At 37.8% G+C, this 19618-nt stretch overlaps 3 protein-coding genes across 4 annotated transcripts; all 3 read left to right on the top strand.

The window, feature by feature from the left end:
- Window positions 1-54: 54 nt before the first annotated feature.
- Window positions 55-10963, top strand: LOC135125065 (polycomb protein Scm). The gene is made up of 5 exons (XM_064050394.1): window positions 55-937; window positions 9238-9707; window positions 9761-10055; window positions 10107-10354; window positions 10404-10963. The coding sequence occupies exons 1-5, from the start codon at window positions 268-270 to the stop codon at window positions 10554-10556; spliced, it is 1836 nt and encodes a 611-aa protein (XP_063906464.1). The 5' UTR covers window positions 55-267; the 3' UTR covers window positions 10557-10963.
- A 142-nt stretch (window positions 10964-11105) lies between these two features.
- On the top strand, window positions 11106-17666 carry LOC135125063 (zinc finger protein 800). Of its 2 annotated transcripts, none has more exons than XM_064050369.1 (5): window positions 11106-11213; window positions 11613-11791; window positions 11842-11982; window positions 12039-12404; window positions 15988-17666. In XM_064050369.1, exons 2-5 carry the CDS (start codon window positions 11621-11623, stop codon window positions 17599-17601), a joined length of 2292 nt encoding a protein of 763 aa, XP_063906439.1. In that variant the 5' UTR covers window positions 11106-11213; window positions 11613-11620; the 3' UTR covers window positions 17602-17666. The 2 variants fall into 2 exon arrangements, with proteins under 2 accessions (XP_063906439.1, XP_063906438.1); XM_064050368.1 differs by having other exon boundaries at window positions 11155-11259.
- An 85-nt stretch (window positions 17667-17751) lies between these two features.
- Window positions 17752-19590, top strand: LOC135125527 (uncharacterized). Its single transcript, XM_064051189.1, has 7 exons — window positions 17752-17838; window positions 17885-18279; window positions 18333-18476; window positions 18533-18623; window positions 19011-19216; window positions 19265-19408; window positions 19460-19590. The coding sequence occupies exons 1-7, from the start codon at window positions 17832-17834 to the stop codon at window positions 19547-19549; spliced, it is 1077 nt and encodes a 358-aa protein (XP_063907259.1). The 5' UTR covers window positions 17752-17831; the 3' UTR covers window positions 19550-19590.
- The last annotated feature ends 28 nt before the right edge of the window (window positions 19591-19618 follow it).

Below are 19618 nucleotides of genomic sequence, written 5' to 3'. Positions count from 1 at the left end.
TCGTTAGTGACTTTTCTCGTTGCGTTGGCACCGTCCGTCGGGTTGGTCCCCCTACCCAAACAGAAGCGTTGTTGACATTTTCGTGACGTCGTTGACGTATTAATGTGTTTTTCCAGCATTTCCCAGAATTTCCACCACCGCATCGTCTAAATCGCCGCAAACACCCCTTTCAGATGTGACTGTTCACCCCTCACCCATATGCACTCGTCCGAACTCACCACCACCCTGTCCAGATTTTGGAGGTAAACTGATGGCTCGCTTCTAACCATGTCCAGCACCCCCCAAAACGGCAAAGTGCGAGGCCCCGGGCGCCCCCCGAAGAAAACCGTCTCGTGCACATGGTGCAACGAAGGCAAACTACCCCTCAAATACGTGCTCCCTACCACAAACGGCAAGAAAGAGTTCTGCTCGGAGACATGTCTCGCGGAGTTCCGCAAGGCGTACGTGAAGGGCGCGTGCCTGCAGTGCGACAATGTGATCAGGGGCACGAACAACCCCTCGAAGGACTTCTGCTCGACGTACTGCATGAACAGGTATCAGAAGAAGACCGAGTTGCAGAACCGGGTCGCGGCCATAGCCCCCACGACGCCGCTGGAAGCGTCGCCGGGGCCCTTCCAGTACGAGACATATCAGCCCTTCGACTGGGACGAGTACCTCAAGGAGACGAATTCAGTGCCGGCGCCGGCGAACTGCTTCAAACAAGCGATCGAGCCGCCGAAGAACGAGTTTAAGGTGTCGATGAAGCTGGAGGCGCTCGACCCCCGGAATGTGACGAGTACGTGTATCGCGACGGTTATTACGGTGCTGGGGTCGAGGCTGCGGCTGAGGCTGGACGGTAGTGATAATAAGAATGATTTTTGGAGGTTGGTCGATTCGAGGGAGATTAACCCAGTGGGACACTGCGAGAAGTCGGGAGGGATGCTGCAGCCGCCGTTAGGTATAAAATGCGTTTGTGTGTGGATGGCTTTATGTAATACTGTTGTTAATTATCTCTGTTTGCCCGTTTTTGCGTCATTTAATTTTTAAAATTGACCCAACTATTACAATTAACGCAAAAATAATGGCTTCATTGTTTGACTAATTATTACAATACGAATATTGTAAAGCAAACTATGCTGTCATTGTGGAAATTCCATAAAATTATTTAATAGCGCTAATGTGGGTATTTAAATAAATAATCTTGGAATGTTACTATAATCTACAAGTGTATCAACTTGAAGTTGGTTTTAGTAGTAGAATGAGAGTCAGGAAATGCGTATTATTGGATGAAAAATTGAAAACTATTGATTCAATTCTGTACTGAATTAAATATGAGCTAGTAACGAGAATTTATTAAATTTTCATAAGTTCTAGCTAGATAACTTTAATTATTTCTGTTGTTGCTTATGTAATATACTTTACAACTGCACTTTTTCCCGTTTATCGATTGTTGGAGTAAGCGTAGCGAGTCAATAATTGTTTATTATTTATAATCAGAATACTCGAGGTAATTTATCCAACTTAGATATATTTTTTGTGACAATAATTATCGGACGTTGAGGTGTGATGGGACTTTTTTAGTGGCTTTTTCTGCACCTTATTTTTGCGAGAATTCTGATTGTTTGAAAAGATATTCGTTACAGGGAAAAATACCGTTAGGGTATCGTCAATGGTTCCGATGGTCGTGGAAAAAAATCCACACACCACACTTGTTGAACATAAGATTTTTTACCTTAAAAGTCCAGATTTTTGACTATTTTTAATCTTGTTTTTTTGACTTTTTTTGTTTAGTGGTCGTTTCTTGTTACAGCTTTTTTATCGCGTTTCCATTTTTTGCGCATTTTTTTACACCTTTTTTAGATGTCTTTTTTGGCGCTTTTTTTACTTCTTTTTTTGTTGTAACGGTTTTGTTTGTTTTTTTTTTGGACCCTTTTTTGGTCCCTTTTTTAAGTCTCGCTTTTGCGCGTATTTTGCCCTCTCTCCTTACTTTTTCGATTCTCTTATTTTTAATCGCATTTTTGGACACATTTTTGTTCTCTTTTTTATAACCCTTTTTTTAGGTTCTCTTTTTTGGTCGCTTTTTTGTTTTTTTTTCCTCCTTTTTTTTTAATTGCATTTTTTGCCAACTCCCCCACCCCTTGAATCACATTTTTTGTCCCCCGTTTAATCGCTTTTTTTACTGATTTTTTTAATTTTTTAATCGCGTTTTTCGTGTTTTGGCACTTTTTTTGTTGCAGCTTTTTTATCGCTTGTTTCGGTTTTTTGCGCTTTTTTACAGCCTTTTTTAGGTTCCATTTTTGGCACTTTTTGCTTCTTTTTTAGCTGCCCTTTCCTTGTTTTTTTTATTTCTTTTTTTTTTGGAATGTTTTTCGTGTTTTGGCGCATTTTTGGCTCCTTTTTTTCAGTCTTGTCCTCCTTTTTTATATTTTATTATTGTTTTTTTTTGTTTTTGTTTTTCATCTTTCAACTTTATCACTTTTTCTCGAAATGTTTTGTTTTGTTTTGTTTCTTTGTGGCGTTTTTTGCGCCTTATTGACTCTTTTTTAACATCTTTTTTTCAGTCTCATTTGTGGGCGTATTTTGCTCTTTCTTTTTACCTAAAAAACCTCTTTTTTGTGTTTTTTTTCACATTTTTTGCTCTTTTGTTGCTTTTTCGACTCCCTCTTTTGTTTTTAGTCGTATTTTTGTTCTATTGTTATAGCCTTTTTTCTTGTCTTTTTTTTTGTTATTTTTTTTGTTGCTTTTTTTTAATTCCCTCTAGTTTAACGCCATTTTTGCCGCCCTTTTTGGGTGTTACTTTTTTGTATGTCGCTTTTGTAACACGTCTTTGGTAGTTCTTCCTGTTTTTGTTTCCTTTTTTGTTTTTTTGTCACTTTTTCGACTTTTTTGTCGTGTTTTTTTATTATTAACACGTTCTTGTAGTTTTTTTTATTGTTTTTTTTTTTCGATTCCCTATTTTTTTTAATTTTTGGTCTTCCGTTTAATCACAGTTTTTGACTTTTTTTGTCGCCTTTTTCTTGTTTTTATTTTTTTTTTTTTTCCTTTTTTTGAGGGTTTTTCGTGTTTTGTCCCCTTTTTTGGTGCCTTTTTTTCAGTCTTGTCCTCTCTTTTTTAATCACCTTTTCTTGTTGTATTTTTTTTTTAACTTTCAACTTTATCACTTTCTCGAAGTTGTTGTTTTGGCTTTTTTGTAGCATTTTTAGGAATGTTCTTGAAACCTTTTCTTCTGTGTTTTTTATTCCCCTTTTTGTTGCGTTCTTTTGGCGCCACTTTTGACTCCTTGTCCTTTTTTTGTCGCCTTTTCTTATTGCAGATTTTTTTATACTTTTATAGCATTTTTCGTTTGGTAGTTTTTGTTCTTTTTTTCAGTTGCATTTTTAGTGGCAATTTTGTTTTTTTTTTGCAGGTTTTTGACTTTCTTTTTTTTCACATTTTTTTGCTCTTTTTTGGGCTTTTTTAGTCGCTTTTTTTTGTTGCAGCTCTTTTTTACGTTTTTTTTTTAACCTTTTCTTACTCCCCATTTTTCAGTCGCATTGTTTCCCACTTCTTTTTTGTCGATTATTTTTTGTTCAAATCTTCAGAACATCAAAATCCTCAGAAAACCACAATCCTCAAATCCTCCAAAACACCAAAATCCTCAAATCCTCAGAACACTAGAATTCTCAAATCCCCAGAAAACCACAATCCTCAAATCCGCAGAGCATCAAAATCCTCAAATCCTCAGAAAACCACAATCCTCAGATTCTCAGAACACCATAATCCTAAAATCCTTAGAATACCAGAATCCTCAAAACACCATAAGCCTCAAATCCTCAGAACATCATAATCCTAAAATCCTCAGAACACCATAATCCCCAAATCTTCAGAACACCAAAATTCTCAAATTCCCAGAAAACCACAATCCTCAAATCCGCAGAGCATCAAAATCGTCAAATCCTCAGAACACCATAATCCTCAAATCCTCCAGAACATCAAAATCCCCAAATCCTCCAGAACACCAAAATCCTCAAGTCCTCAGAGCATCCAAATCCTCAGAAAACCACAATCCTCAAATCCTCAGAACACCATAATCCTTAAATCCTCCACCATTTTTTGTCAACTTTTCAACTTTTTCTTTTTTTCTTTTTTTTGTTTCATTTTTGTGATATTTTTTATCGCATTTTTCATCCTTTTTTTTTTGTCTTATGTCTTTTTTCACATTTTTTGCCTTTTTTGACGTAATCTTGTGTTTTCGTCGTTTCTGGTCGCATTTTTTTATCGTCTTTTTTAATTATGCCGCTCTTATCACCTTTTTTTTATTTTCTGGCATTTTTTACTCCCATTTCAATTTTTTTTGTATGTCGCTTTTGTAACACGTCTTTCGTAGTGTTTCCTGTTTTTGATTCTTTTTTTGTTTTTTTTTTTGTCACTTTTTCGACTTTTTTGTCGTGTTTTTTCATTCCTCGCTTTTTAACACGTTCTTGTAGTTTTTTATTGTTTTTTTTTTTCGATTTCCCTTTTTTTGAATGGCATTTTTTGTCTCACACTTTTTGACTTTTTTTATGGCCTTTTTTCTTGTTTTTTTTCCCTTTTTTTGAGCGTTTTTCGTGTTTTGACGCCTTTTTTGGTTCCTTTTTTTCAGTCTTGTCCTCTCTTTTTTAATCACCTTTTCTTGTTGTCTTTTTTTTTTTAACTTTCAACTTTATCATTTTCTCGAAATTGTTGTTTTGGCTTTTTTGTAGCATTTTTAGAAATGTTCTTGAAACCTTTTTTTGTGTTTTTTATTACCCTTTTTATTACGTTCCTTTGGCGCCATTTTTGGCTCCTTGTCCTGTTTTTAGTCGCCTTTTCTTATTGCAGCTTTATTTTATACTTTTATAGCATTTTTCTTTTGGTAGTTTTTTGTTCTTTTTTTCAGTCGCATTTTTAGTGGCAGTTTCTTTTTTTGCCAGGTTTTTAACTCCTTCATTTTTTTGTCACATTTTTTGCTCTTTTTGGGCTTTTTTTAGTCGCTTTTTTGTTGCAGCTCTTTTTTTACGTTTTTTTATTTTTTATGCCTTTTCTTTCTCCCCATTTTTCAGTCGCATTGTTTCCCACTTCTTTTTTGTCGATTTTTTTTGTTCAAATCTTCAGAACATCAAAATCCTCAGAAAACCACAATCCTCAAATCCTCTTGAACACCATAATCCTAAAATCCTTAGAACACCAGAATCCTCAAATCCTCCAAAACACCAGAATCATCAAATCCTCAGAACACCATAATCCCCAAATCCTCAGAGCATCAAAATCCTCAAATCCTCAGAAAACCACAATCCTCAAATCCTCGGAACACCATAATCCTCAAATCCTCAGAACACTGTAATCCTAAAATTTTCAAAACACCAGAATCCTCAAATCCTCAGAACACCATAATCCCCAAATCTTCAGAACACCATAATCATAAAATTCTCAGAACACTAGAATTCCCAAATCCCCAGAAAACCACAATCCTCAAATCCTCAGAAAACCACAATCCTCAGATCCTCAAAACACCATAATTCTTAAATTCGCCACCATTTTTTGTCACTTTATTAACTTTTTCTTTTTTTTTTTCGGCATATTTTTGTGATATTTTTTATCGAATTTTTTCATCTTTTTTTTTGTCTTATGTCTTTTTTTATCACATTTTTTACAGCTTTTTTAGATGTATTTTTTGGCACTTTTTTTACTTCTTTTTTGTTGTAATGGTTTTGTTTGTTTTTTTTTTTGACCCTTTTTGGACCCCTTTTTCAGTCTCAATTTTGCGCGTATTTTGCCCGCTCTTTTTATCTCTTTTTTTTGTTTGCTTTTTTCGCATATTTTGTTCTTTTTTATAGCCCTTTTTTTGTTCCCTTTTTTTAGGTTGTCTTTTTGTCGCTTTTTTTGTTTTTTTTTTGACTTCTTTTTTTTTTTAATTGCATTTCTTGCCAACTCTCCCACCCCTTCAATCACAGAACATCAAAATCCTAGAAAACTACAATCCTCAAATCCTCCAGAACACCAAAATCCTCAATTCCTCAGAACGCCATAATCCCCAAATCCTCAGAACACCATAATCCTAGAATCTTTAGAACACCAGAATCCTCAAATCCTCGAAAACACCATAATCCTAAAATCCTCAGAACACTAGAATTTTCAAATCCCCAGAAAACCACAATCCTCAAAACACCATAGTCCTTTAATTCTCCACCATTTTTTGTCACTTTTTTAACTTTTTCTTTTTTTTCGGCATATTTTTGTGATATTTTTTATCGCATTTTTCATCTTTTTTTTTGTCTTATGTCTTTATTTATCACATTTTTGACAGCTTTTTTAGATGTATTTTTTGGCACTTTTTTTACTTCTTTTTTGTTGTAATGGTTTTGTTTGTTTTTTTTTTACCCTTTTTTTTGACCCCTTTTTCAGTCTCAATTTTGCGCGTATTTTGCCCTCTTTTTATCTCTTTTTTTTTGTTTGCGTTTTTCGCATATTTTGTTCGTTTTTGTTACTTTTTCGATTCTCTTATTTTTAATCGCATTTTTGGACACATCTTTTGTTCTCTTTTTTTATAGCCCCTTTTTTGTTCCCTTTTTTTAGGTTGTCTTTTTGTCGCTTTTTTGTTTTTTTTTTGACTCCTTTTTTTTTAATTTCATTTCTTGCCTACTCCCCCACCCCTTGAATCACATTTTTTGTCCCCCGTTTAATCGCCCTTTTTTGACTCTTTTTTTTTTTAGTTTTTTAATCGCGTCTTTCGTGTTTTGGCACTTTTTTGTTGGCTTTTTTTGTAACCTTTTTTCGGTTTTTTAACCCCTTTTTTTTGTTGCAGCTTTTTATCGCTTGTTTCGGTTTTTGCGCTTTTTTACAGCCTTTTTTAGGTTCGATTTTTTGGCACTTTTTTGCTTCATTTTTTAGCTGCCCTTTCCTTGTTTTTTTTTTTCTTTTTTTGGAATGTTTTTCGTGTTTTGGCGCTTTTTTGGCTCATTTTTTTTTCAATCTTGTCCTCTCTTTTTTTTAATAATTTTTTTGTTTTTTTTTTTTCCAAAAATGGCATTACCATTTTTGCCGCCCTTTTTGTGTATTACTTTTTTTGTATATCGCTTTTGTAACACGTCTTTGGTAGTTTTTCGCTTTTTTGATTGTCTTTTTAAATACATGTTTTGCCCTCTTTTTATCTATCACGTTTTTTTGTCACTTTTTCGACTTTTTTGTCGCGTTTTAATTATCGCTTTTTAACACGTTCTTGTAGTTTTTTTGTTTTTTTTTTTTCGATTCCCTATTTTTTTAATCGCATTTTTTGTCTCCCGTTTATATCACACTTTTTGACTTTTTGTCGCCTTTTTCTTGTTTTTCTTTTTTTTTTTTTCTTTTTTTGAGCGTTTTTCGTGTTTTGACGCCTTTTTTGGTTCCTTTTTTTCAGTCTTGTCCTCTCTTTTTTAATCACCTTTTCTTGTTGTATTTTTTCAACTTTTAACTTTATCACTTTCTCGAAATTGTTGTTTTGGCTTTTTTGTAGCATTTTTAGGAATGTTCTTGAAACCTTTTTTTCTGTGTTTTTTATCCCCCTTTTTGTTGCGTTCTTTTGGCGCCATTTTTGACTCGTCCTTTTTTTGTCGCCTTTTCTTATTGCAGATTTTTTTTTTAATACTTTTATAGCATTTTTCGTTTGGTGCTTTTTTGTTCTTCTTTTTTTCAGTCGCATTTTTAGTGGCAGTTTCTTTTTTTGGCAGGTTTTTGACGCCTTCATTTTTTTGTCACATTTTTTGCTCTTTTTTTTTGGACTTTTTTTGTTGCAGCTCTTTTTTACGTTTTTTTTTAATTTTTATTTTTTATGCCTTTTCTTACTCCCCATTTTTCAATCGCATTGTTTCCCACTTCTTTTTTGTCGATTTTTTTTGTTCAAATCTTCAGAATACCATATCTTCAAATCCTCAGAACATCAAAATCCCCAGAAAACCACAATCCTCAAATCCTCCAAAACACCAGAATCATCAAACCCTCAGAACACCAGAATCCTTGAAATTCCCAGAAAACCAGAATCCTCAAATCCTCAGAAAACCATAATCCCCAAATCCTCAGAGCATCAAAATCCTCAAATCCTCAGAAAACCACAATCCTCAAATCCTCAAAACACCATAATCCTTAAATTCTTTTTTTAACTTTTTATTTTTTTTTCGGCACATTTTTGTGATATTTTTTATCGCATTTTTCATCTTTTTTTGTCTTATGTCTTTTTTTATCACATTTTTTTTCCGCTTTTTTTTTAGATGTATTTTTTGCCACTTTTTTTACTTCTTTTTTGTCGTAACGGTTTTGTTTGTTTTTTTTTTGGCCCTTTTTGACCCCTTTTTCAGTCTCAATTTTGCGCGTATTTTGCCCTCTCTTTTTATCTCTTTTTTTTTTGCATTTTTCGCATATTTTTTTCGTTTTTGTTGCTTTTTCAATTCCCTTATTTTTAATCGCATTTTTGGACACATCTTTTGTTCTCTTTTTTTTATAGCCCTTTTTTTGTTCCCTTTTTTTAGGTTGTCTTTTTTGTCGCTTTTTTTGTTTGTTTTTTTTGACTCCTTTTTTTTAATTGCATTTCTTGCCAACTCCCCCACCCCTTGAATCACAGAACATCAAAATCCTCAGAAAACCACAATCCTCAAATCCTCCAGAACACCAAAATCCTCAATTCCTCAGAACGCCAAAATCCCCAAATCCTCAGAACACCATAATCCTAAAATCCTTAGAACACCAGAATCCTCAAATTCCCAGAAAATCAGAATCCTCAAATCCTCAGAAAACCATAATCCCCAAATCCTCAGAGCATCAAAATCCCCAGAAAACCACAATCCTCAAATCATCAAAACACCATAATCCTTAAATTCTCCACCATTTTTTGTCACTTTTTTAACTTTTTCTTTTTTTTTCGGCACATTTTTGTGATATTTTTTATCGCATTTTTCATCTTTTTTTTGTCTTATGTCTTTTTTATCACTTTTTTTGCCTTTTTTGACGTAATCTTGTAATCGGTTTTTTGCGATTTTTTTCGCAATTTTTCGTCGTTTTTGGTCGCATTTTTTGTCGTCTTTTTTAATCATGTCTCTCTTATTTTTTATTTTCTGGCATTTTTACTCCCATTTTCAATTTTTTCCACACATCCTTTTTAATTTATACGGATCATAAAAAAAATACTATCATTGTTGCCAATCATTCAGAATTGCCAACACAAAAATTTCCTTCATGACTAATGATCACTCGGTGTTAAAAAGTATCTACTAAAAAGAATTTTTTTCTCAGGTTTTCGGATGAACGCCAGCTCCTGGCCGATGTTCCTCACCAAGACCCTGAACGGCGCCCTCATGGCGCCGGCCAACATCTTCCAGAAGGAGCCCCCGAGCCCCAAGTGCAACTTGTTCCAAGTGGGCCAGAAGCTCGAGGCCGTCGACAAAAAGAACCCCCAGCTGATCTGCTGCGCGACCGTGGGGGCGGTCAAGAACGACCAAATCCACGTCACGTTCGACGGCTGGCGAGGCGCCTTCGACTACTGGTGCAAGTACGACAGCAGGGACATCTTCCCCGTGGGGTGGTGCGCCAAATCGGGGCACCCGATGCAGCCCCCGGGCCAAAAAAACAACACCGGCCACAGTCGGTACAAATTCAAGCCGGCGCTGACGGCGCCGGTGCCCCCGCCCCCCATCACGTCCACGGTGGCGGAAGCGCCGGAGGCGGACACCTCGGCGCCGCCGCCGCCACCCATCACGATACAAGTAACTGTGTTTTCATACTTGCGCTTCTTTTAATTATTTTCTGGTTGATTTAGATCAGGAAGAGCTGCTCCGGTGGCCCCCTTATCGACTCGACACAACTGCCACCCACGATCGAAGAAACGACCCCAAAGTCGCTCGCGAAGAGTCTAATAAGCAAGATATTGAGCGCCTCGCACAAATCGGAGACGATTTTGGCCCGTTTGGGGGCCCTCCGGGGCGAGGAAATGGTGATAACGCATATGGGTACCACCTACACAATCAAATTACCTCAGCTTGCGAAGTCCGCTGACTTGGAAAACGTCTTCACAGCGTTGGCGTCGGCGCTGGAGTGTTGCCATAACATGTTTTGTAATAAATTATTTTTTCGTCACGAATCGTCCTACAATTTTTTTTTTTTAGCTTTGGATAGCGTTAAAAAAGATTGTTCGAACTGTGATCTAAAGCCGACCCCTGCGAAGCGGAAGCCGCCTCCGGAGCAAGAAGCAGCGACGTCGACGACACCTGGTGATACTTCGCACCTTTCGGAATCTCCCTTAGCTAGTCGGAATAAAATCCCTACGAACGAATGGGGGATCGAAGAGGTTATACAGTTTATAGAGTCGAAGGATGCGAGTCTGGGGGCGTACGCGGACCTTTTTAGGACACATGTATGTTCTAAGTGGGGGTGGCGGCGGTTTGTAACATTGAGTGTTTCAGGAGATTGACGGTAAGGCGCTGCTGCTTCTCAATCTCGAAATGATGATGAAACACATGGATCTGAAGTTAGGGCCCGCCTTGAAGATATGCAAGTTCGTGTCGGAGCTCAAGGACGAACCGAAAGGGAGGCGGTACAATTTTCAGGGGAGATAAGTCGTGGGATTTTACAGAAGTTTATATTTTGTTTTAGTGTATAGATTTTTCCTAATGTTTGTGATACGTTCAAGTCTCTTATGTTATTACTGCGAAAATTTAATTGGCATTACGATTAAGTTGACTTTAAACATGTACATTATAGGTTAGGTCTGCAAAGTTAAATTTTCCAGTATTCGGCAGAGTTGGAGCTTTTGTATTCATAGAAAATAAAATATTTAATTTTATATTTGATTCATTTTGTAAAAATGAATATGTTTTCAAATACACATTTTAGTTTAGGATTTTATCATGTTTTGGCAAGTACACTGTCGTGTTTGCGCCGATTAGGTTTTTAAGTGTTGAGATTGTTTAAATTTAATTCTGTAACAGTGATTTAAATAAAGAGTTTCAAATCACTCGTAAAATTGCTTATCTGTGCCCCCTGAAACCACGTGTCTGATACGCCACTGGCGTCGCACGTAAAAAGTGCACTTCAGTTTTAAAGTTTATACAGATATTCAAACAGTGAAAGTTGCAACAGTCACATTTTCCCTTAATTATCTTATCTTTGTGATAAAATCAATGAAAAAATCCGCCGACAACTTTGAGGTTAGGTCGACCTCATCGCCATCTGTTGGTGATCGAAGAATTGGCATGGTACGAGATCCATACAAGGTGTGTAAAAGGATTTTTTAAAGTAAAAACCCGTCCAAAAATCCACGTAAGTAACAGAAACGAGAAAACAAAGTCTTCTTTTATTGATAACACCCAAACTTACCTTTGAAACAAACCCGGAAGTGTGTAAAATCAAGGGAGAAATTGTCACTTCATTGACCTTTAGATTAGCATTCAAACTACTTTTACCACGTATGTAGCCCCAAAAACAACCCGCTGCCACCTTGTACACCCACTGGGGGGCGCTTTCCGCGTGAAACAACCCCCCGACTGACGATTTTCGTCCACCTTGAAAGGGTTGCATGTTTGACAAACACACCCCCGTTGTCCCCACCGAGGGTGTTTTGCGCCCCCACACCCCTCATAACCCCCTTTAAAATAGTTCGTTTTTTTCTCCAGTTTGCACAATGACTGGAAAGTGGAAGCCTAAGCCGAAGAAAGTGGTGGAGACTTCCCTGGGCAAAGCCCCCAAAGACGCAGAAAAGGGGCCGGATTTGTCCCACTTACGCAAGCCCATCGCCACCAGCGTCTACGGGTTAAAGCAACTAGTGGCTTTATTCCAAACAGCCACACCTGAGGTACTTAACTCCTCCACTAAACACCCAATGTTAACAGGGGGCTCTTTCAGGTACAAGAGTACATTACTTTTGAGTGCGACGTCCTCTACGAGTGTCGCTTCTGCAAGACCATTTTCCGCAGCCTCGCCAATTTCATTCTCCACAAAAGGAACTACTGTCGAAACAAGTGGCATGGGGGTGACCACAACGAAGTACTTCCTTCCACAACATGAATTACCTGTATTTGTAACCACGCTTGTCTTTGTAGGGAGGTTTTGTCATCAACGACGACTTCAAGACGTCAGACGAAGAATCGCGCTCCACCACGCCCGTGGAGAAAATTGACAATGACAAAACCGATAGCAATGATGGGGGTAAAAACAACAAGAAGGCCATTCTACCCATTATTGACAAGTTGCTCAAGAAACAGAAAGTCAAGCTTCTGGCGAAAGATACCCTCAATGAAGATTTGACAGCGAAAGCGGAGAATTCCGACGATGACGTCATTTTTGTGTCAGAGGAGAATAATCTAGTTTTGCAGAAAATTGAAAGCTCGAGGGCTGCGGTTTTTCAGACTTCAGTCAAGGACTGCGAGAAGTTGGAGGGCAGTAAGGAGGGGTTGATGAAAGGGGAGGTGAGTCAAGGTTAAGGTTTTTACAGTGTAGCGTTGACTGTTTTTGTGTTGTTGTAACAGCGTAGACAAGCCCAAAAGAATTGCTAAATTGTCAATTTTCTCGTTGTCATGTCTACTTGTCAGATTTGACTATTTTGAAAATTTTCTGTTTACCACGTGACTTGATTTAGCAAAATACGTTTGTTGTGGGGTGGACATTGGATTTATTTTGTCAATGTTTTTAATGATTTTTAAAAATTGTTGTCAAACTTTTGGAAAACCGTCCGAGTTTAAATTTAATAACTGGTTTGACAGTTTTTTTTCCATGTTGACAGTTTTTCCTCCTATCAGTCAATGGACTGACTTATTTTATGGTTTTCTATTTTAGATTTGACAATTTTGGAAAATATCATAATTGGTATTATGTTCTTTTAAAAACAAAAAAAACGCTGTCGCTGCCTCTGTTACAAATGTAAAACTATGAAAGTTCCATTACTGAGGTTAGAGGTTGATTTATAAATTTGTCGCTGACGTTTGCAATTAGGCTCCGCCCCTCGGTCTGACAACGAATGAAAACTTCATCGCAATTGAGGTTAGGATGGATATGGGTGTGGTAATCTTTGGCTTGTTTTTTTCTTAATATACATAGTATTCTTTGGACAACACGATACTCAAAAATGTTTTTTATTTTTTATAGAAAAATAAGGATTTGCAGTTAAGCTCCGCCCCCTTGGCTCACGATGAATAAAAAAATCATCACAACTGAGATAGGGCGGGTGGGCGGGGCTTACATTTTGCCTTGTTTTCTTAACATGTGCAGTCATCTTTTCACAACAAGAAACTTAAAGCATGTTTAAAATGGCAAATTTGTATAGGGAAATATCGATTTTGCAATTATGCTCCGCCCCGCGGTCTGAGAACGAATAAAAAATTCATCACGATTGAGATCGAGACGAATGGGTGGAGCTTCTCTTTTGGTTTCCTTTGTATAACACGATTACTTAAGAACATATTTCACATGGTAATTTCACCTAAGAAAATAAGGATTTTATAATTAAGCTCCGCCCCTCGACTCACGACGAATAAAAAAATCATTAGATTTGAGATAGGGCGGGTGGGCGGGGCTTATATTTTGCCTTCTTTTCTTAATATACATAGCCATTTTTTCACAACAAGAAACTTAGAAAAACAGTTAAAACAGTACATTTTTGCAAGGAAATATGGATTTTGCAATTATGGGGCAGAGCCTAATTGCAAAATCGATATTTCGTTATACAAATTTTCCGTTTTAAGTTTCATGTTACGAAAAGACGTCTACACATATTAAAACAAAAAGGCAAAATAAAAGCCCGCCCACCCGCCCTATCTCAATTGTGATGATTTTTTTTTTATTCGCCGTGAACTAAGAGGGCGGAGCTTAACTGCAAAATACTTAATTTCTTTACAAGAAATTAAAAACATTTTTTGAGTGTCGTGTTGTTCAAATAATACTATGTATGTTAAGAAATAAAGACAAAATATAAACCCCGCCCACCCACCCCACCTCAATTGTGATGATTTTTTTAATTGTTAGACACTTGAAACACATTTTAAATGGTAAATTTTTCTAAGGAAACTTCATTACTGTTTAGATCAGGGCAGGTATGAGTGGGGCGTAATCTTTGGCTTTATTTTTTTTCTTAATACCCATAGTATTTTTTGAACAACACGATACTCAAAAATATGTTTTTATTTTTGTAAAGAAATAAGGATTTTACAATTAAGCTCCGCCCTCTTGACTCACGATAAATACAAAAATCATCACAATTGAGATAGGGCGGGTGGGCGGGGCTTATATTTTGCCTTTATTTCTTAACATGCATTGCCATCTTTATGGGGCGGAACCTAATTGCAAAATCGATATTTCCTTGCATTTAGTTTTCTTTGTACTTACTTAAGAACATATTTCACATCGTAATTTCTCGTACAAAAATAAGGATTTTAGAATTAAGCTCCGCCCCTCGGCTTAGGACGAATAAAAAAAAACATCACAATTGAGATAGGGCGGGTGGGTGGTGCTTATATTTTGCCTTTTTTTCTTAATATACATAGCCATCTTTTCCCAACAAAAAACTTACAACATCATTAAAATCGTACTTTTTTTCAGGGAAATATGGATTTTGCAATTATGGGACAGAGCCTATTATATATTACTATATTTCCTAAGACAAATGTACCATTTTAAACATATTTTAAGTTTCATGGTATGAAAAGAAGTCTACACAAATTAACACAAAAAGGCAAAATGTAAGCCCACCCACCTGCCCAGTCTCAATTGTGGCGATTTTTTTTATTCGCCGTAAACCAAGGGGGAGGAGCTTAAATGCAAAATACTTAGTTATTTACAAGGAATTAAAAACATGTTTATGAGTATCGTGTTGTTCAAAGAACACTATGTACATTAAAAAAAAAAATGGCAAAATATAAACCCCACCCACCCACCCCATCGCCAAAATCATTACAATTGAGATAGGGTGGGTGGGCGGGGTTTATATTTTTCCCGTTTTTCTTAACATACGTATTCGTTTTTTCAGAACAAGGAACTTAAAACATGTTTAAAATGGTAAATTCATGTAAACAAATATGGATCTTGCAATTAAGCTCCGCCCTCTTGGCTCACGATAAATAAAAAAATCATCACAATTGAGATAGGGCGGGTGGGCGGGGCTTATATTTTGCCTTTATTTCTTAACATGCATTGCCATCTTTATGGGGCGGAACCTAATTGCAAAATCGATATTTCCTTGCAAAAATGTACGATTTTAACCATGTTCTAAGTTTCTTGTTGTGAAAAGATGGCTATGTATGTTAAGAAAAAAAAAGGCAAAATATAAGCCCCGCCCACCCGCCCTATCTCAATTGTGATGGATTTTTTTTATTCGTCGTGAGCCAAGGGGGTGGAGCTTAACTGCAAAATACTTATTTCTTTAGAAGAAATTAAAAACTTTTTTGAGTGTCGTGTTGTTCAAAGAATACTATGTATGTTAAGAAATAAGGCCCCGCCCACCCACCCCATCTCAATTGTGATGATTCTTAGAAAGTTAAAACACGTTCAAAATGGTAGTAAATTTTTGAAAGGAAATAAGGATTTTGCAATTAGGCTCCGCCCCTAGGTCCGCCAACGAATGAAAACTTCATTACTATTTAGATCAGAGCAGGTATAGGCGGGGCTTAATCTTTGGCTTTAATGTTTTCTTAATATATGTACGTACATAGTATAATACGATATTCAAAAACACGTCTTACATGGTAACTTCTTCTAGAGAAATAATAAGGATTTTGCAATTAAAAAATCATCAGAATTGAGATCGGGTGGGTGGGCGGGGCTTATATTTTTCCTTTTTTCTTAATATACGTAGTCGTTTTTTCAGAACAAGAAACTTAAACATGTTGCATTTTTGTAAACAAATATGGATCTTGCAATTAAGCCCCGCCTCTCGATCTGACAACGAATGAAAAATTCGTCCCCATTGAAAATTCAGATCGGGGCGTGAAGAGGTGGGGCCTAATCTGTGGCTTTATTTTTGTCTTAATATACATAGTATTCTTTTTTTTTTTTTTTCAGATAATGGAAATCCACGGCATTCTCGACAACAACCAAGCCGCTCTAGGTTCCAACGGCAAAGTCTGCACCTTCGAAACAAACAAACTCTCAGACCCCAACATTCCTAAACCTGACCTCGTCTGCACCGAGTGCAACTTTACATTCTCAACCGAAAAAACCTTAACCCACCATATCAAATACAAACATAACAAAACGTGTACAGTCTATCCTTGCCCCGACTGTAAGGAGACGTTCTCGAACGCCTGGAGCGTCTACCGACACCTGTACAAAGTCCACCGACGCACAACAAGCCAAGTCCGGCGCATGCGCTACTTAGTACACACCAGTAGAATCCGCAAGGACCAAGAACCCGAGAAAAAGAAGCGAAAGCTAAACGTAGAAGACGAAAACGAGGAGAACCAGTGGATGAACAACTTCGAAGGCGACAAAGACTTCCAGATGTGTGGCGGATGTGGTAAACGATTCGAGCGCAAAGCAGCCTTGCATTCGCACTCCCAGATGTGTGTGAAACGAATCGCTGTATGCAACAGCATCAAGAACGTGAAAAGTGCGAAAGAGAAGAAAGAGAAGGTTGAAGAGAGCGAAGTTAAGTTGAAAGGGGCGGCGCGGAGGAAACAGAGCGTGCCGGTGATAATGCCAACTGCGCCGAAAGAAGACAAACCAGACAAGGACGAAACTGCGAAAGAAGAACGAGAAGAACCGAAGAAAGACGAAGTGAAAGAAGTGGCCATCACGCAATCGTTAGACGCAGACGTGACTATAACCAGACACAGCGAGAACGATACGGGGTCGATCCTCAACGAGCTGCCTCAGCTTCCGGAGATCGAAATTTTTACGATTTCGGACGATTCGAACGACTTTGACCTTGATAAACACAAACGGAAGATGTTGCAGTACGACCGAAACGTCGAAGTGTGGGACGAGTTTAAAGAGTACGTCAACGACGAGGAGGATTTGAGTTTCTTAGCACAGATTATGACGTATGTGGACAGGACCGACCTAAAATGTAGCCCGTGTGGGATCACTTTCATGTCTTTGTACATGCTTTTGCGTCACATGTCTTTACATTTCTCGTGGTTCCGGTTCCAGTGCAGTAAATGCAGTTTTATGTCGTTCCATAAGTACGACTGCACCACGCATGCGTACAGCCGCCACAGTACTCCCAGTAATTTAATAGAGAGTACAGTGTTGCCAATACCGAAGTGGAAAGTCCTGTGCACGTCGCACGATTTTAAACACTTCAGCGAAAATGAGGATGTTGAGGATGTGACGATTTCGAAAATGCCGCTGTTGGAGCCCGTGAAGGAGAAGGTGGAGACCAACGGGGTCGAAACGTCGGAGACGATAGTGTTGGAGGACGACGAAATGCCCGACATCACAGAAAATGGTTCGTGTTCGGATACTGTTCTCCTATCGGATGACGAAAGGAAAGAAACGAACGAAAAGAAAAAGGAGGCGAAAGCCGGGCCTTCATTGGTTAATAGTAGACCGATTAGGAATAGAACCAGAAGTGTAAAAACTGTACAGAACGATTTTATTTATGATTTAGCGAACGTGCTCAAGTTTGATAGTTCGACGAAAAACAAAAAAGCGAAGAAAAACTTGAGTAAATAATTTTACGTATTTTGTATTTATGTTTATGAGTAAATTAGTATGTGTTAATAAATTATTACCTAAGATTAACGAATTTTATTTGAGCGTCTGGAATTTGACATGTTTGACCTTCAATTTTTGTTTACAACGTATAAATAGTAACAAATATTTTTTTAATGGGAACCTGTTGTTGATAACATTTAGATAAGATTAAACCGCGATCTTGTGAAAACAAGTGTGGAACTCAAACAATGGCAGGTAAATTTTATCCAAAAATAATCATTAATGTGCATCCCATTTCCAGAAGGCGACTCCCCTCCACCCTACACATCATTATACCCCCACTTGAATGACACCCAAAACCTGCAAGAATTGGTATCCGAGCTCCAGCACTCTTTGTCCATTCAAGACAAACGCATCCATGATCTAGAAGACGAGCTAAGACACACTAAAACACAATACACTTCTACAAAAGAAACAAAAACACATCTATGTACTAGTAAAGGTTATGAATGGGTCGCTACGTCCACGAACAACGTTGTGCCCCCTATGGCCATACACATGTGCGTGGACGCCCATGGTAATGACGTTTACGTAGGACGGGCACATTTTGGGAACGAGCTGACCCCGGCGCATGTGGCGGCACGAGCCGCCTATGTACCCCACTATGGAAAAGAACACTCCGTAGATAATTATCACGTAATTATTGCTTCTTTGTAATATATATAGTAATACTTGTAATGAATGCGTAGATTTTGTGCACGAATTTTTTTAAATGGGTACCCAGTTCGGGTGGTCAAGTGCCTCCAGGGGCGGTGCAAGCGGGACACAGGAGGGATGGAGCACCCCTGTATGTGGGTAGAGTGTATCATGAGGGAAGCTGCATTATCGGGAAAGTAATTAATTTAATTTATCTATTTTATTATAATATTGATTGATTGTGTCGTTTTAGGTACACCCGAACTTCCAAGCTTGTTTTTTTCTGTACCAAGGCAAAGAAATGCACAGCTCGACTTACGAAGTTTTAATTTTTGACATGTCGTAATTTTGGTTTTTTAACAATAAATTTGTGATTTCTTACAAAATACGAGTTTTTCCCCTTATTTCATGCCTAGACTTTGTTTACTCCGAATAACGCGTGTGTAATCATAATCATATCTGATAATCCGTACACAGAGTGATTTATCACACACGATCGTCGATTATATCATGAGAACTTTTTAAAATTGTGCCAAATCGAACTTGGTACTCTCTGTATAATAATAATATCAGGTATCAGCCGACTTTTTATTAGTGAGGGTGATAAGATATCATAAAACCCACACACATCCAATTTTTCCTGTATTGCAATTTCCTCACCATGGCTCACCATTGTAAGTAAATTAAACTTTTCAAAAATAAAAAAATTACGTTGTTTTTTCACTTTTTAGCCTCATTTGACTGGGTCAACTCCTGCGTCACCGACGGGAAAGTCCCGCCCATGGCCATACAAATGGGTGTGGACGCCCAAGGCCACGCCAACTTCATCGGCCGGGCCCACTTTAACGGCGAGTTGGCCCCTGTTCACGTTGTCCCGGCAAAACGAGCCGCCTATGTCGCCAACTATGGCAAGGAGCATCGCGTCGACAGCTATCAAGTGAGTCATGATTTTAATGATTCATGGACTTTATTAGCATGTACATAGGTGCTATGTGCGACTAACTTGCACTGGGTACCTAGCCATGGAGGACATGTGCCGCCAGGGGCGGTACAAGCGGGGCACAATAAAGACGGCGCCCCTCTGTACGTGGGGCGGGCGTTCCATGCAGGGTCTTGGATCATCGGAAAAGTAAATTTTTCTTTTTTATTTTTTCCGTTTAAATATAGGTATGGTTTTCAGATACATCCGAAGTTTGGGGTTTGTTTGATTCCCGCTCACGGCAAAGAAGTAACTGTGTCGAACTACGAGGCCCTCGTGAGCAATTCTTGAGTATTTTTTAATTTGAAATAAAAGATTCATAAATTAAAAAAGTTATGTTGGTAGGAGTGGCTCAAACGT

This window comes from Zophobas morio, unplaced genomic scaffold (assembly GCF_036711695.1).
Source record: "Zophobas morio isolate AGI-343-1 ecotype UQ-CSIRO unplaced genomic scaffold, CSIRO_AGI_Zmor_V1 ptg000008l, whole genome shotgun sequence".
NCBI lineage: Eukaryota > Metazoa > Arthropoda > Insecta > Coleoptera > Tenebrionidae > Zophobas > Zophobas morio.
Note: the sequence above shows the minus strand (reverse complement) of the source record. Positions and strands in the feature narration are given on the sequence as shown.

Coding starts and splice junctions, on each gene's coding strand:
- LOC135125065 (XM_064050394.1), top strand. CDS start 268: ATGTCCAGCACCCCCCAAAACGGCAAAGTGCGAGGCCCCGGGCGCCCC. Junction 938..9,237: donor GATGCTGCAGCCGCCGTTAG/GTATAAAATGCG, acceptor TTTTTTTCTCAG/GTTTTCGGATGAACGCCAGC. Junction 9,708..9,760: donor CGCCACCCATCACGATACAA/GTAACTGTGTTT, acceptor TGGTTGATTTAG/ATCAGGAAGAGCTGCTCCGG.
- LOC135125063 (XM_064050369.1), top strand. CDS start 11,621: ATGACTGGAAAGTGGAAGCCTAAGCCGAAGAAAGTGGTGGAGACTTCC. Junction 11,792..11,841: donor TCCAAACAGCCACACCTGAG/GTACTTAACTCC, acceptor GGGCTCTTTCAG/GTACAAGAGTACATTACTTT. Junction 11,983..12,038: donor ATGGGGGTGACCACAACGAA/GTACTTCCTTCC, acceptor TTGTCTTTGTAG/GGAGGTTTTGTCATCAACGA.
- LOC135125527 (XM_064051189.1), top strand. Junction 18,477..18,532: donor GAAGCTGCATTATCGGGAAA/GTAATTAATTTA, acceptor GTGTCGTTTTAG/GTACACCCGAACTTCCAAGC. Junction 19,409..19,459: donor GGTCTTGGATCATCGGAAAA/GTAAATTTTTCT, acceptor TATGGTTTTCAG/ATACATCCGAAGTTTGGGGT.